The 13,303-nt window shown below is 50.3% G+C and overlaps 1 protein-coding gene across 5 annotated transcripts in view; it reads right to left on the bottom strand.

Moving 5' to 3' along the window:
• Positions 1-13,303, bottom strand: part of LOC144889516 (E3 ubiquitin/ISG15 ligase TRIM25-like) — a 31,982-nt gene that overhangs the window by 3,348 nt on the left and 15,331 nt on the right. The window contains exons 1-2 of one of the 5 annotated variants that reach the window (XR_013621830.1): positions 3,698-10,844; positions 1,642-1,870 (exon numbers count right to left, since the gene is read on the bottom strand). Coding sequence is in view for 3 of the 5 variants with exons in the window: in XM_078770061.1 (XP_078626187.1) it covers positions 1,642-1,870; positions 5,163-5,243 (310 nt within the window). In the remaining 2 variants the exon portion in view is untranslated. Of the gene's footprint in view, positions 1-1,641; positions 1,871-3,697; positions 10,845-13,303 lie in introns of those variants that run through there. The other 4 variants (XR_013621829.1, XM_078770061.1, XM_078770062.1 and 1 more) reach the window with 4 other exon arrangements.

Raw genomic sequence — 13,303 nt, 5'->3', positions numbered from 1 at the left:
TTTATTTTTCAAGTGATTCTTCACCATTGGGAGATAGGGCTAAAACCAACATATAGCAGGATATCTCAAAAAGTTATGGTTGGATTTGGACGAAACTTGTTGGGCCGGTTGTGTGTGTAGGTGACAAGGAAGAATCGATTCAATTTTGGTGAAGAGCCAGTTCCGGATCCAGCTTGTAGAATTTTTAAGTGATTGTTCACCATTGAGTGATATGGCCAAAAATGATATATAGCCAAAAATGATATATAGCAGGATATCTCAAAAAGTTGTGGACAGATTTGGACGAAACGTGGTGGACAGGTTGTGCATGTCAAAAGGACAAATCGTTTCGATTTTGGTGAAGATCTGAATATGGATTCGGCGACAAGAATTATTTAATTTTTAAGTGATTCTTCACCATTGAAATATAGGTCGAAAAGCGATATACAACATGATATTGAAAAAAAGTTATGGACGAGTTATGAATAAACTTGGTGGATGAGTTGGTTAGGTGACAACAAGCCGATTACATTTTGGTTCAGGTCCGAATCCAGATCTGGCCTATCAGTGGGATACAAAACGTAAACTGTTCACCAGGAGGAGGAATGTATGCTCTCTACCCAGTGCCGTTGTAGTTGGAGCTTCATCAATCCAGTGTGGTGACAACTGGTCATTTGATGCCATTTTGTGTCCATCATACTTGGAATGTCAGATTATAGATTCTACATGCAAGTTGTGCCTACTTGTTATTTCGCATTTGTGTCTTCTTTCTGATACAAGTCTTCCAGTCAAGAAGATTCCTGTAGATATTTATTACTTGCAAAATCGAAGATTTTTCAAGTATATTGGTCGGTTACGGGCAAGGGGGCAAGGGGGGCAAATGCGGGCAAGGGGGTTAACAAGAGAAGATGCAGAAAATAGGGCAAAATGGAGAAGATTGTCATGGGGCCCGCAAGGCTAACCCCCGCTCTCGCAGGGAAAATGGCCTTAAAATGCCTGTTGTTGTGTTGGTCGGTTGCGTTTGTTATTCTGTCTGTTTGTTTGTCACTCGCCTTCAGGTCACAATTCTAAACCGATCGTCATGAAACTTCACCAAGTTGTAGAGGTCGTCACAATTGAGAAACCTATTGATTTTGAGGTCAAAGGTCATGTGGAGGTCAAATTTCAAAAATCGCAATTTTTCATCCAATTGACTTGAAAAGAGAACAGCATTTGTATATCGAGTCACTAAATAGGGAAACTAACTATGTTTGAGGTCAAAAGGTCAAAGGCCAACTCAAGATCCAACTTCCAAAATCATCCATTTTCATCTGAACAATCAATTTTCATCCGATTGACTTGAAAATGTAACAGCATTTGCACATTGAGTCACTGAATTGGGAAACTATTTTTAAGGTCAAAAGGTCAACTCAAGGTAAAACTTCTGAAATCATCCATTTTCATCTGAAAAATCGTCACTTTTCATCCTATTGACCCGAGCTTTGATCAAAATCGTCAATTTTGATCTTGATTTGCTGGATCAATTGCAACCTTTTTTGGGGGAAGCGGGGTGGATTTTGCAAATATCGTGCTCTGCCTGACGTCTTCTTGTTATATGTTGTTCAAAAAATAGGAAAATCATCAAAGCGGAAAAGCCAGTAGGCCAAAATAATGAAAACTTACGTTCCATCGATGGCGAATCTGCTGGTGAGGCAGCACAGTAAGACTGCTTTGGCAAGATGGCTCTGTTCTTGACAAATTTCTGTGTTGTAATCTTATTAGCACTTTTTTTCTTGTGATACTTCCTTGGCTTGAGAGATTTACGGTGAAAAAAAGAAGTTGGTACATTCAGGGTCCGTTTCCGTTTCCCTTCTATGAGCAGACTCTCAAACTGTTCGTCAATTTTTTTTTTCTGCAGAGAATAAATAGAAAACAGATAATCATCATACATTGGAATGGATTATCAGTAATCCTTGTAATTCTATATTTTCCCCTCACATTTCATTAGCGTCCTTACACAACGGCCTCTTGAAGAAAATTGAGACTTATGTACAGTCTAAAAGGCTGTAGGTACAGTCTAAATCAAATGATATGCTCAAACAGTTCAGTTTGGAAGGATTCAACAAACTTCCCCTTAACACCAAAATTATACTTAACACCAAAACACTCGACTCATCAAACCAAATACCATTTTTTCATGCAAATAACCCATGGGCTACACGTTAAAATTCCAACTGCGGGGTATACAAATGTGCAGGTTATACGGTATTTCACCATAGGTCATGTGGCATAACCACAAGGGGCCAAGTTAAATGATCAAGGAGATAAAAAAGAGGCAGTTTTTTTTTTTTTTGCAAATTTAGTCATTACCTCTGCCAGCGAAGGTGGATTGAGATTATGTTTTCACCCCTATTTGTCTGTGTTTGTCTGCGAACAAGATGTCTCAAAAATGTTTTCACGGATTTGGACGAAATTTGGCAGAGAGGTACCGTATGTGACAAGGAAGAAATGATTAGATTTTGGTGAAGATCCGGATTCGGATCCGGCTAGTATAATTTTTTAAGTGATTTTTCACCATTGGGAGATGGGGCCAAAACGATGCATAGCAGGATATCTCAAAAAGTTATGGACAGATTTAGACGAAACTTGGTGTACCGGTTGGGTGCGTGACAAGGAAGGATTGATTCAATTTTGAGGAAGATTTCAATCTGGATCTGGATCAGAGAATTTTTAAAGTGGTGGGTGGTTCGTGTGCAGCCACCCGGCTGCTGGTTGCATCATTATTCTGTGGGCGTGTGCTGCTGATGCACTGCCTCTCCATAACCAGTTATCTGGCACTCATTTTTCCGACCTCAGAAGGATGACAGGCTGAGTCAACCCCACATGGCGTAAAATCAATGGGATTCAAACTCAGGACCTTAGGATCCCAAGCCTGCCGCCAGAACCATTAGGCCAACAGAAGGTATATTTTTAAAGTGATTCGTCACCATTGAGTGATAGGGCTAAAACCGATATATAGCACGAGATCTCAAAAAATTGTGGACGGATTTGGACAAAATTTGGTGGACAGATTGGGTGTGTAACAAGGACGAATCGATTCGATCGATTTTGGTGGTGATCGGAATATGGATTCGGCGAAGAAAATTATTTAATTTCTCAAGTGATTCTTCACCATTGAGAGATCGGGTGAAAGGCGATATATATTGTTACGGATCTCTCCGTCGGCCTTTTCCCCTTAAGAAGGGGGGATTAGTCCCCTTGTCTGCGACTGACCGACGTGAGTCCTGGGGGTCCCAACGCTCCTCCCGGTCGGGAGCAGCCAGGGTATTTGGTCTACAAAAAGTCCCAAGGACCTGAGTGCCACTCCTGACCGTGAGCAAGGGAGGGACTCCCGCTCGAACCCCGGTTTGGATGGTCTAGTTGCCGAGCGGTTTTTAGCAACCCGAAGTTTGAGTCATTAGCAAAGACTAAACCCGATCCTGAAACGTTGGCCAAATCGTGCCACAGGTGTCCAATGAGGGAAATCACAACGACGACGGATGTAAGGGAAAGAAGGCAAGGTAGGAAGAACAAATCTAATTTATTATTATTATTTACAAATCATCAAAATAACCAGGGAGAAAGAAGGATAAGAAAATAATGACAGAAAGGAGCAAGGAGACACAGTGCAATTTTAAACTTATTTATTACAGTCTTACTTAATCCCAAGGACAAGACAAAGACAAACGGCCAGACTTACACGGGGGATGATGGCAGGAACGAATGCAGGAGGTGGATAGCTGGAGGTCCACGGGAACTGGGTCACGGTCGGGCCGGGAGCGGCAGCTCCGTTCCTCCGCGGCCACGGTCGGCACCGCCGTCAACGCCCAAGCTGCCGTGGGACGAGCTCCGCCAGTTGAGTTAAAGCTGCCTGGTGGAGCCAACGCTGCTTGGTGGAGTCAAAGCTGCTTGGTGGAGTCACAGCTGCGTGGTACTGCTCGTGGTACTGCTTCTGGCCTCATCTGCCGCGTCTCTCTCTCTCTCTCACTCTTCACCGCAGCACTTGACCGCCTGGATGCTCTCTCGACGACTCCCACTCTCGCAACTCTCAGGACTCCTCCAAAGGCTTCCGCGCGCGCTTATATAACGCCTCGGGCGATCACGCCGCTGGCCTCCAGGACACGCCCATCGGTGAGCTCGCCTCGGCCCTGATTGGTCGCGAGGGCTCACCAATCCCACCCCTAGAGGAGGCGTTGGCAAGGCCACGCCTTGTTCCCGGCGCTGGGCCGACTCCTCCCACCTTCTGCTCCGAGATGACCTCGTGGCTAATGGAGTCTTGCAGCGAAAAACCACAACCCTACAGCAGCAGTGGAATGCAGTATACCGCCCAATGCAGTTGGCAAATGACGAAAGGGGAATGTGAAGGGAATCTACCTTGTTTGAATTTGGTGCAATGGAGTGGTTAATTAATGGAAGACACAGCCTTAACCTAATACACATAATAAGGAGATAACTACTGAACAAGGAGGAAATCTATGATTTGCTACGTGATTGTATACGGAATAACTACGGGCATGACCTTCGGCCTTTATACACCAAATGGAGGAAGGAGGGTGATATTTTACACAATAAAAAAACACAATTCTCATATCCACAACACTGCACCCTCCTCCTCTTAGGCACGTCCCAGGCCTATTACTTTTACCTTTAGTGTGGCACATAGGTGTCGTTTCCTCTACATTTAACCTGACCCTGAGTGTGACAGTTTTAAAACATAAATAAATATGTCCCGCTGCTCCATTGCACCCTGCCTAACAGACTCACGCCCACAGCTAACCGAATTGCAGAATTGTCTTCAAACTACAACATGAACGATGGGGGAGCATTATTTACAGTGACGCTACTTGTATTTACAAAACGCAACCCAGGACCTGTGATTGTTCTTTTGGGGGGGAGACAGCCTGTGCTGCATCGACGCACCAAAAAGCACCAAAACGCACCATGAAGCACCAATCGGTGCACAGTCACAACAGTTCATTAATAAAAAGAACCCAACAAACCCCTGGTGCTGGTCTTCCTCTTCGGCTCCCTCTGCTGGCCATTGTCGTTCTTCCAGATGTTGTCATTCTTCTTTGCTGGCGGCCTATTTGGTGGAAATAAAACTTGCACAAAACGTGTCCATTGTTGTTATTTATGGCCCACAGGGCCGACTATGAGTGGTTCACCTGTATGGCATCGGTGCCATGTGACCAAGGTCCGCCAGCAAGATCTCGGGCCATCATGGCCGGTTCCAGCAGAGGGGCCATGCCCCAACCCGTAGGGTCCGTGAGTGGTGCTCCGCCACAGACATGTGGTCCATAAGGTGGTGCATCGATGCAGACAGCTGGTTGCGGGAGTTTCGGGCACACAATGGCGGACTCCCGCACGCTCCCCTCGGCGCCCAGTGGCGCACAGTCCTCGGGTGGGAGACAAGGGGGGGGGGGGGGAAGAAGACAGGTGAGCGAGGGGTAAGGTCACAAGGGTACACATCAAACAAGGTAATGCAGGACGAGGTGCGTACGGAGAGCGAAGTGAGAAAGCTCGTCCCTACCGTACGCCCCCCACATGTGACCTACACCAACCCCCCTTGCCCCTCCCCGTATTTACAAAAACCTACACATTTACAAATTCGTCACTACTGTCACGTCTTCCCCATATTTACCCTATACCAAATTCGTCGCCACAATCCCTCTAACCAAAATTTGCCATCACCAATTCATCATCAATCCTCATAAGGAGGGAGAGATGGAACACAAAGCACAATTTCACACCCACGTCATGATGCGTCTCACATTCCAAACATTTGCACCAAAATAATAAAAACAAACCATGGCATGGTGTGGAGCTTTGTCACCTCAGGTGAGTGGATGTGGATGGTGCGAGGAGACTTCAATCCTAACTATCCTCTAAATGACATTAACTCACTTTACACTACCCGGGGTCTTTCCCTGCCAATCCATTGGCCATCTTACTCTATGCGGTTTTAAGAACCAAATTCCCATTGACCAAACTGTGGTGCTTCATCAATTTGTGGTCTCACTCCCCCAATTCAACTCCCTGTGCCCTTGCACAATTTCAGGACTGGGTCGTGTGGCTCTCCCAGCAGGTCTACCCACCTGCACAGTGCACACCTCCACCACTGTAGTTGCCTCCGAGCTTACCTGCTCCTCACCCTAACCTATCTAACTGGGGAAGGCCCTCTGGCGCTCTCCCCACTCGGTGCCCTCTCTGGCACTGGGCTACCCGGGTCCGTCCTCCGGATCCTCGGGCCCCATCCACAACTCTAACGGCTCCCAGAGCCCACCTGCGGCCTCACCTGGCCGACATCCTCACAGTGGTGGAGTGCCCAACCAACTACACACACTAACAGGCCACACGCCCAGCCATTTCCACGTCACTAATGCACCCATCCAAATACCATTCTTCCACCACGCACCACAGATGCCAATATCCAACCACAATTTACCTGTACCCTCTACCTACGCTTAAACTACCCTCCCCGGGTATTCGTGATGGGGTCCATCCTCCCCATACACACCTTCGCACCATCCACTCCGCTCCACAGTTTCCACCATACTCACTCCATACCATCCATTCCATACTCCATATACTCCATACAACCATTCTCCATATAATTTGCGCACCTGTAGTTGCACACCTGTGCAATCACTCCTACTGGTGCTTCCTGCACCCTCCTTCCTCCCAGGACCATTCGGTCAACACAACACACATCACCATCACTCACTCATACACTGTTCCATACACCTGTTCACTTTTAAACACACACACGGCATCATCTAATCTACCTGGTTTCCCTGCTAAAACTCACGCTTCCCCGTCGCCCCTTACATTATTGCGCTCCCTCGTCATTATCATCAAATCTAACCTCTCTATGTCCCCGACTACCTGTCCAATGTTGCTACCTAACCTTACCGTTGCCTATGGTCCTTCTTCTCTAGATCCCTATCATTTTATCCTAACCCTCCCGGGCTAGTTTTCACTGCCAAACCCCATAAAACTATAGCTCCTTTGCCCCCGGTATGTGAGGGATGGCAGAGTTGCCATCCCATCACATCGGGTATATTCTACTATCATTATCAATATCAATTTTGTCATCAAATGTCAACCAATCACCAATTCCCTATCCCAAAATTTCGGGTCCAAAACACTATTACCATCATCACAGTCCGCTTTATCTGAGCCTCGGTGCGTCGTCACATCATGAAAACTCGGCTTCGCAAAGCCGAGCAATGAATTCGGGTGGTTTGGTCGCCTGCAGTTCGATCCGTCCGGCATTCACGACTCTGGGGAGGAGGCATGCTTGGGCCGAGATTCCACGCATCATCGCGGCGCGGAACCTTGCGGTCTCCGGCCCGACGACCGAGGCTCGCCCGGTCGGAACCCCGTCCCCGACAGGGGGCGAAGGTCCGACCCGGCTCCCCTCCCCGGGAATCGCGCCGATCGCCGCTCTGATGCGGCTCCGACCATTCAGTGCGGGACCCGGCCCGAATCGTGCGCTACGCTCCGAAGCGGGGCGACGCAGCATCGATCCGCGCGAAGCTTCGCATCCAACAAAGCGCGATCCGCGCGAAGCTTCGCATCCAACAAAGCGTGCCGCGCACCGAGCGCCCGCGTCGGCTATCCGTCACCCTAAATGCTACCCCGTTCAACGTCGATGCTTCACTCGCATACGCGACCCGTTTCACACTCACAAAACCTGGCGTCTCGGCGCCTCCAGTGCATCCCACACACTCCGTCCATTCCACCAACGCACTCCCTGTTACACACCACACCTCCCGCGCCCCTTCTTGCGCACACTCGTCGTTCGCACACTTCCTTAACACACCTCGCGCACCGTCTTGCGCACTCTCCTCACTCGGTACGTACTCCGTACCACTCACCATGGGCGTGCACTCTTGCATCCACCCACTAACGCGCTCCGATGGGCTCTCCCACACCCGCGCCACAACCAACTCAGGTGTGCTTCCTCACGCAATCTCGCTGTCCATTCCAAACGTGCATCCTCGCACCCGCTCCTCCACCAACTCACTCTCCGTGTCACTCTCGCCCTCGCACGTACACTCCGTATCGCTCTCACTCCCTGTGTCACACTCCGTACACACCGACGTGCATTCTCGCTCGCACTCGGTTTCACACTCGCGCTTTGTAACACGCTCACTCCTTGACGCACACTTTTTCCTCACACGCGCGCCATTTCCACTCCCACGGGAGCCTTCACCAACGCCCGGGTGCCATATCAATCCCAATCGCGCGACAATTCTCTTCGCGCCAAACCCCCTCTTACAAAATCTCCTGGCACCACAAACAGCCCGTCTCACCTTCGGGGTTCTTCTTCCTCCCTGCACCAACACCTGCAAATCTTTATAAGGATTATTGAGCACAGCATCGTGATGTGAGCACGGACTTTGAGCAATTTCCATTCCTTCCTCCAGTTGTTGCTCTCCTAAGTCCCCGGTCTCTCCAATTTCAATTCCCACTACTTCTTTTTCTTTGACGACCGCTGGCTTTATTAAAATTCCCTCTACCTCAGCGGTCACCGGCTGCCCCATACCCCGGGTCGCGATTTCTACCCCGGTCCAGTTACCTGTGCTTTTCTCCACTTCGCCCAACCAGTACTCCTCGACCCGCTTTACCTCGTCGTGCCCCCTTGGGACCCCCTCGCCCACCATGCGATCCATGGTCTCCCCACATTTTCGCATGCTCTCCCCACACTTTTGTATGCAGTCACCCAATTGCTCACTGGTACTCCTCGCTTCGTCCCTCATTGCCCCCATTTGGCCCCCCATTGCTCCAATTTGGCTTCCCAAGTCATTCCTCAGGTCTTCACTCGTCTGGACCATGAGCGCCCTTATTTGTATCATAAAGAGGTCCAAATTCACCGGTGCTGCGGGCGCGGCTGCCCCAACCACGTGCGAGCCGCCATTTTGTGCCTCTACAACCACGTGCGCGAGAGCGCCATTTTGTGCACCTGGTTTCCCCGCAACCTCATCTTCATTTCTCTCCTCCTCCATTTCTCCCATATCCTCCCCTGGGTCCTGAGTTACCCCAACCCTTCTTCTAATTCCCCCACCGGCATCCCGTCGCCTTGACCATCCATGGCACGATTTTTAAATTTAAGATGTTAAAATTAAATTAAATTTTGGCCGCTCCAAATTTTGACCAAATTTTTCTAGATGTTTTAAAAATTTGGTTCGGGCCTCGAATCCCACTCCTGACACCAATTATTACGGATCTCTCTGTCGGCCTTTTCCCCTTAAGAAGGGGGGATTAGTCCCCTTGTCCGCGACTGACCGACGTGAGTCCTGGGGGTCCCAACGCTCCTCCCGGTCGGGAGCAGCCAGGGTATTTGGTCTACAAAAAGTCCCAAGGACCTGAGTGCCACTCCTGACCGTGAGCAAGGGAGGGACTCCCGCTCGAACCCCGGTTTGGATGGTCTAGTTGCCGAGCGGTTTTTAGCAACCCGAGAGTTCGAGTCATTAGCAAAGACTAAACCCGATCCTGAAACGTTGGCCAAATCGTGCCACAGGTGTCCAATGAGGGAAATCACAACGACGACGGATGTAAGGGAAAGAAGGCAAGGTAGGAAGAACAAATCTAATTTATTATTATTATTTACAAATCATCAAAATAACCAAGGACAAAGAAGGATAAGAAAATAATGACAGAAAGGAGCAAGGAGACACAGTGCAATATTTAACTTATTTATTACAGTCTTACTTAATCCCAAGGACAAGACAAAGACAAACGGCCAGACTTACACGGGGGATGATGGCAGGAACAAATGCAGGAGGTGGATAGCTGGAGGGAGAGGGAGGTCCACGGGAACTGGGTCACGGTCGGGCTGGGAGCGGCAGCTCCGTTCCTCCGCGGCCACGGTCGGCACCGCCGTCAACGCCCAAGCTGCGGTCGTGCGAGCTGCCGCGGGACGAGCTCCGCCGGTTGAGTTAAAGCTGTCTGGTGGAGCAAACGCTGCTTGGTGGAGTCAAAGCTGCTTGGTGGAGTCACAGCTGCGTGGTACTGCTTCTGGCCTCATCTGCCTCATCTCTCTCTCTCACTCTTCACCGCAGCACTTGACCGCCTGGATGCTCTCTCGACGACTCCCACTCTCGCAACTCTCAGGACTCCTCCAAAGGCTTCCGCGCACGCTTATATAACGCCTCGGGCGATCAAGCCGCTGGCCTCCAGGACATGCCAATCGGTGAGCTCGCCTCGGCCCTGATTGGTCGCGAGGGCTCACCGATCCCGCCCCTAGAGGAGGCGTTGGCAAGGCCACGCCTTGTTCCCGGCGCTGGGCCGACTCCTCCCACCTTCTGCTCCGAGATGACCTCGTGGCTAATGGAGTCTTGCAGCGAAAAACCACAACCCAGCAGCAGCAGTGGAATGCAGCAAACCGCCCAATGCAGTTGGCAATTGACGAAAGGGGAATGTGAAGGGAATCTACGTTGTTTGAATTCGGTGCAATGGAGTGGTTAATTAATGGAAGACACAGCCTTAACCTAATACACATAATAAGGAGATAACTACTGGACAAGGAGGAGATCTATGATTTGCTACGTGATTGTATATGGAATAACTACGGGCACGACCTTCGACCTTTATACACCAAATGGAGGAAGGAGGGTGATATTTTACACAATAAAAAAACACAATTCTCATATCCACAACAATATATTGTTGCGGATATGGGATTTGCATCCATCCATATCCGCTTGTAAATATTCCCCTATTTCCTCAATACTTCCCAACTATCCCCAATCCCCCATTCCCTAGTCCCATTTTCTGTAAACAACACTCTGTAGACCCGACCTCCCCCTATTTCCCCCATTAAATGTCGTGCCCAGGTTCACCGCATCTCATGTAAGACAACTATAGGACATCTTGCTAGTTATTCTTAGTCTATGTCAGTTAAGGACTCGTTTCCATTAATTCTGACCCTTCGTTGCACCAGAATGTGATTGTATGGCACCGTTAGGAAGTTTAGGACCTCCCAATACCTCCCCGCAGCTCTTCCTCACGGTTCAGCAACAACAACAACAACAACAGCAACGGCAGCGGCGGGCGCGGGAAGTGCGCGTCCTCACTCCGGCTTGGTTGGTAGGGGGTGTTGGGAGGGCATCAGGCCTTCCCAACGAGCCGCCATCGAACATGTGCTCGACGGGGTTACCAAATAGGGGCTCCCTGTCAGCTCCTCGTCAAGGGCGGAGCCCGGTAACCCCCGCACCCAATGGAAGCGGCGGACCGGCCCCAGTGGGGCGGAGCCAACCAGCCGAGGGCGTGTCACTCCCCGCTGAGCATGCGCAGGGAGAGGGAGGTGACGTCAGATGCGCGCTGAGCTTGGAGCAAGAAGACCACCTCCGAGCGCTGTGAGGCCTCCCCGCATCTTCTGGACTGGACCGTGCTTTATCCTGTCCCCGAGCCAAGGTGCACCTTGTGCCATCGAACTACCTGACCCTCCCTGCCATCAATCCCTGTGTAAGTCAGCCTTGTTCCGTTTGTCTGTGGTCTGTCCGGGAATAGATAAGATTGTATTTAAGTGCCCATCTCTTCTGTGTCTTTTACCTCACTCTGCCGTGTAATCTACCCCCTTTTCTCCACCACTGTAATTATACCCTCCTCCGGAGGTCTTGAGAACTGTACCCCTTGCGTCGTTTCCTCTTTCCCAGTCGTCGTGTCCTTTCCATCATTGATTTGGCATAGCGCGATTTGGTCAACGTCTGGGTGAATCGGGTGAGTTGGGGAAGAATCGGGGGAACTGTTAGGTCGCGGCAATACCACCGCTCGGTAAATAACATCTAAACCGCGTCCGTAACAATTGGTGTCAGGAGTGGGATACGGACCCGAAGCGCGCTTAACGCGCTCAAAATTACAAGTCACCGAAATTTGATTTTGTTTTACAAAAAACCCGAATTTTGAAGGTCGCGCTATGGCAGATCAAGACGGCTGGGTTCCGGTAGAGGAGAGTGAGGCAGGGTCGATCCAGGACCAAATTGAGGGACATGAGGAGAGCGAAGCAGTGAGGACGGCAGGTTCGCAAAATGGCGTCCTCGCGCACGAGGTTACGGGCGCGCAAAATGGCGCCTCGCAGATGGCTACGGCGACCGCGCCCGCGACCGTAGCAGCGCCGCTGGTGGATTTGAACCTTTTTTTAATACAAATGAAGGCCCTTATGGCCCAGAATAGCGAACGGTTAGAACAAAGGATGGGGTCCAACAGCGAGAAATTGAGGGAGGACATGGGGGCCAATAGCCAACGGTTAGAACAAAGGATGGGGGCCAATAGCCAACGGTTAGAACAAAGGATGGGGTCCAATAGCGAGAAATTGAGGGAGGACATGGGGGCCCAGATCGGAGGGTTAGGGAGTAGAATAGAGGGATTAGGAAACAAATTTGAGGGACTAGACAACAAATTTGAGGGATTAGACAATAGATTAGGGGAAATACAGGAGGGGTTAACGGGGGTAGAAAACAGAATGGCCGCTCAAGAGAATCAAATGGAAGGGATGAAAAAGGGGTTAGAGGGGTTAGAAAACAGCATGGAAGGCAAATTGAGGGACATGAGGGACCAAGCGGAAAGGGAAGTTAAAAAATGGGGCAGCAGATAGAGGGGGTCAGAATGGGGGTAGAAACTAAATTGGATGCTCACAGGGAGGAAATGGAGCGGATGAGGGTGGCATCTGGGCAGGAGATGCAAGTGATGGGAGAGGAGATCAGAAGAGGTGTGAGTGAGGAGGTCGGAGGAGTGCGCGAGGAGGTGTGTTGGTGAGGTGTGCGAGCGACGAATGTGTGCCAAGGTGTTCGGTGGTCAGGTGTGTGACCAAGTCTGTGAGTGGAATGAGTGTACCTGGGTGTGTAAGAGAAGGTACGACGAGGAGCATGGAAACGGATGGATGTATGAGCAAGAAAGGGGTAGCGTATGCGTGTAAGCATGCAGGTGAGGCATCGACGGTAACCGGGTTAGCGGTTAGAACGACAGTTAGCCGAATCGGGCCCTCGGTGCGCGTCGGGCAGCTTCGCGTGCCGCGAGAACCAGCTGGGATCCAAGCCCCGGCGGGTTCGAAAGGACCGCTGTACGCGATCCACGCTGGGCCTCGCTTTGAACGGCCGCGTCCGTGCTCCACTAGGCGGAGCGGGCAGCCCGATAGGAAGGGTCGTCATGGCGACCACTTTTTGTTGAGGCATTCCGGCAGGTCGAGATCGGGCCATGGGATGGCTCCGTGCCGAGATGGTGCGTGGGACCTCGGCCCGGGTAAACCTCCTTCCCTGCACCGAATGCGGGACGTATCCAGCCGCTGGCACCAAACAACCCG

The sequence above is a fragment of the Myxine glutinosa genome, chromosome 1 (genome assembly GCF_964187855.1).
Source record: "Myxine glutinosa chromosome 1, kmMyxGlut1.1, whole genome shotgun sequence".
Classification (NCBI taxonomy): domain Eukaryota; kingdom Metazoa; phylum Chordata; class Myxini; order Myxiniformes; family Myxinidae; genus Myxine; species Myxine glutinosa.
Note: the sequence above shows the minus strand (reverse complement) of the source record. Positions and strands in the feature narration are given on the sequence as shown.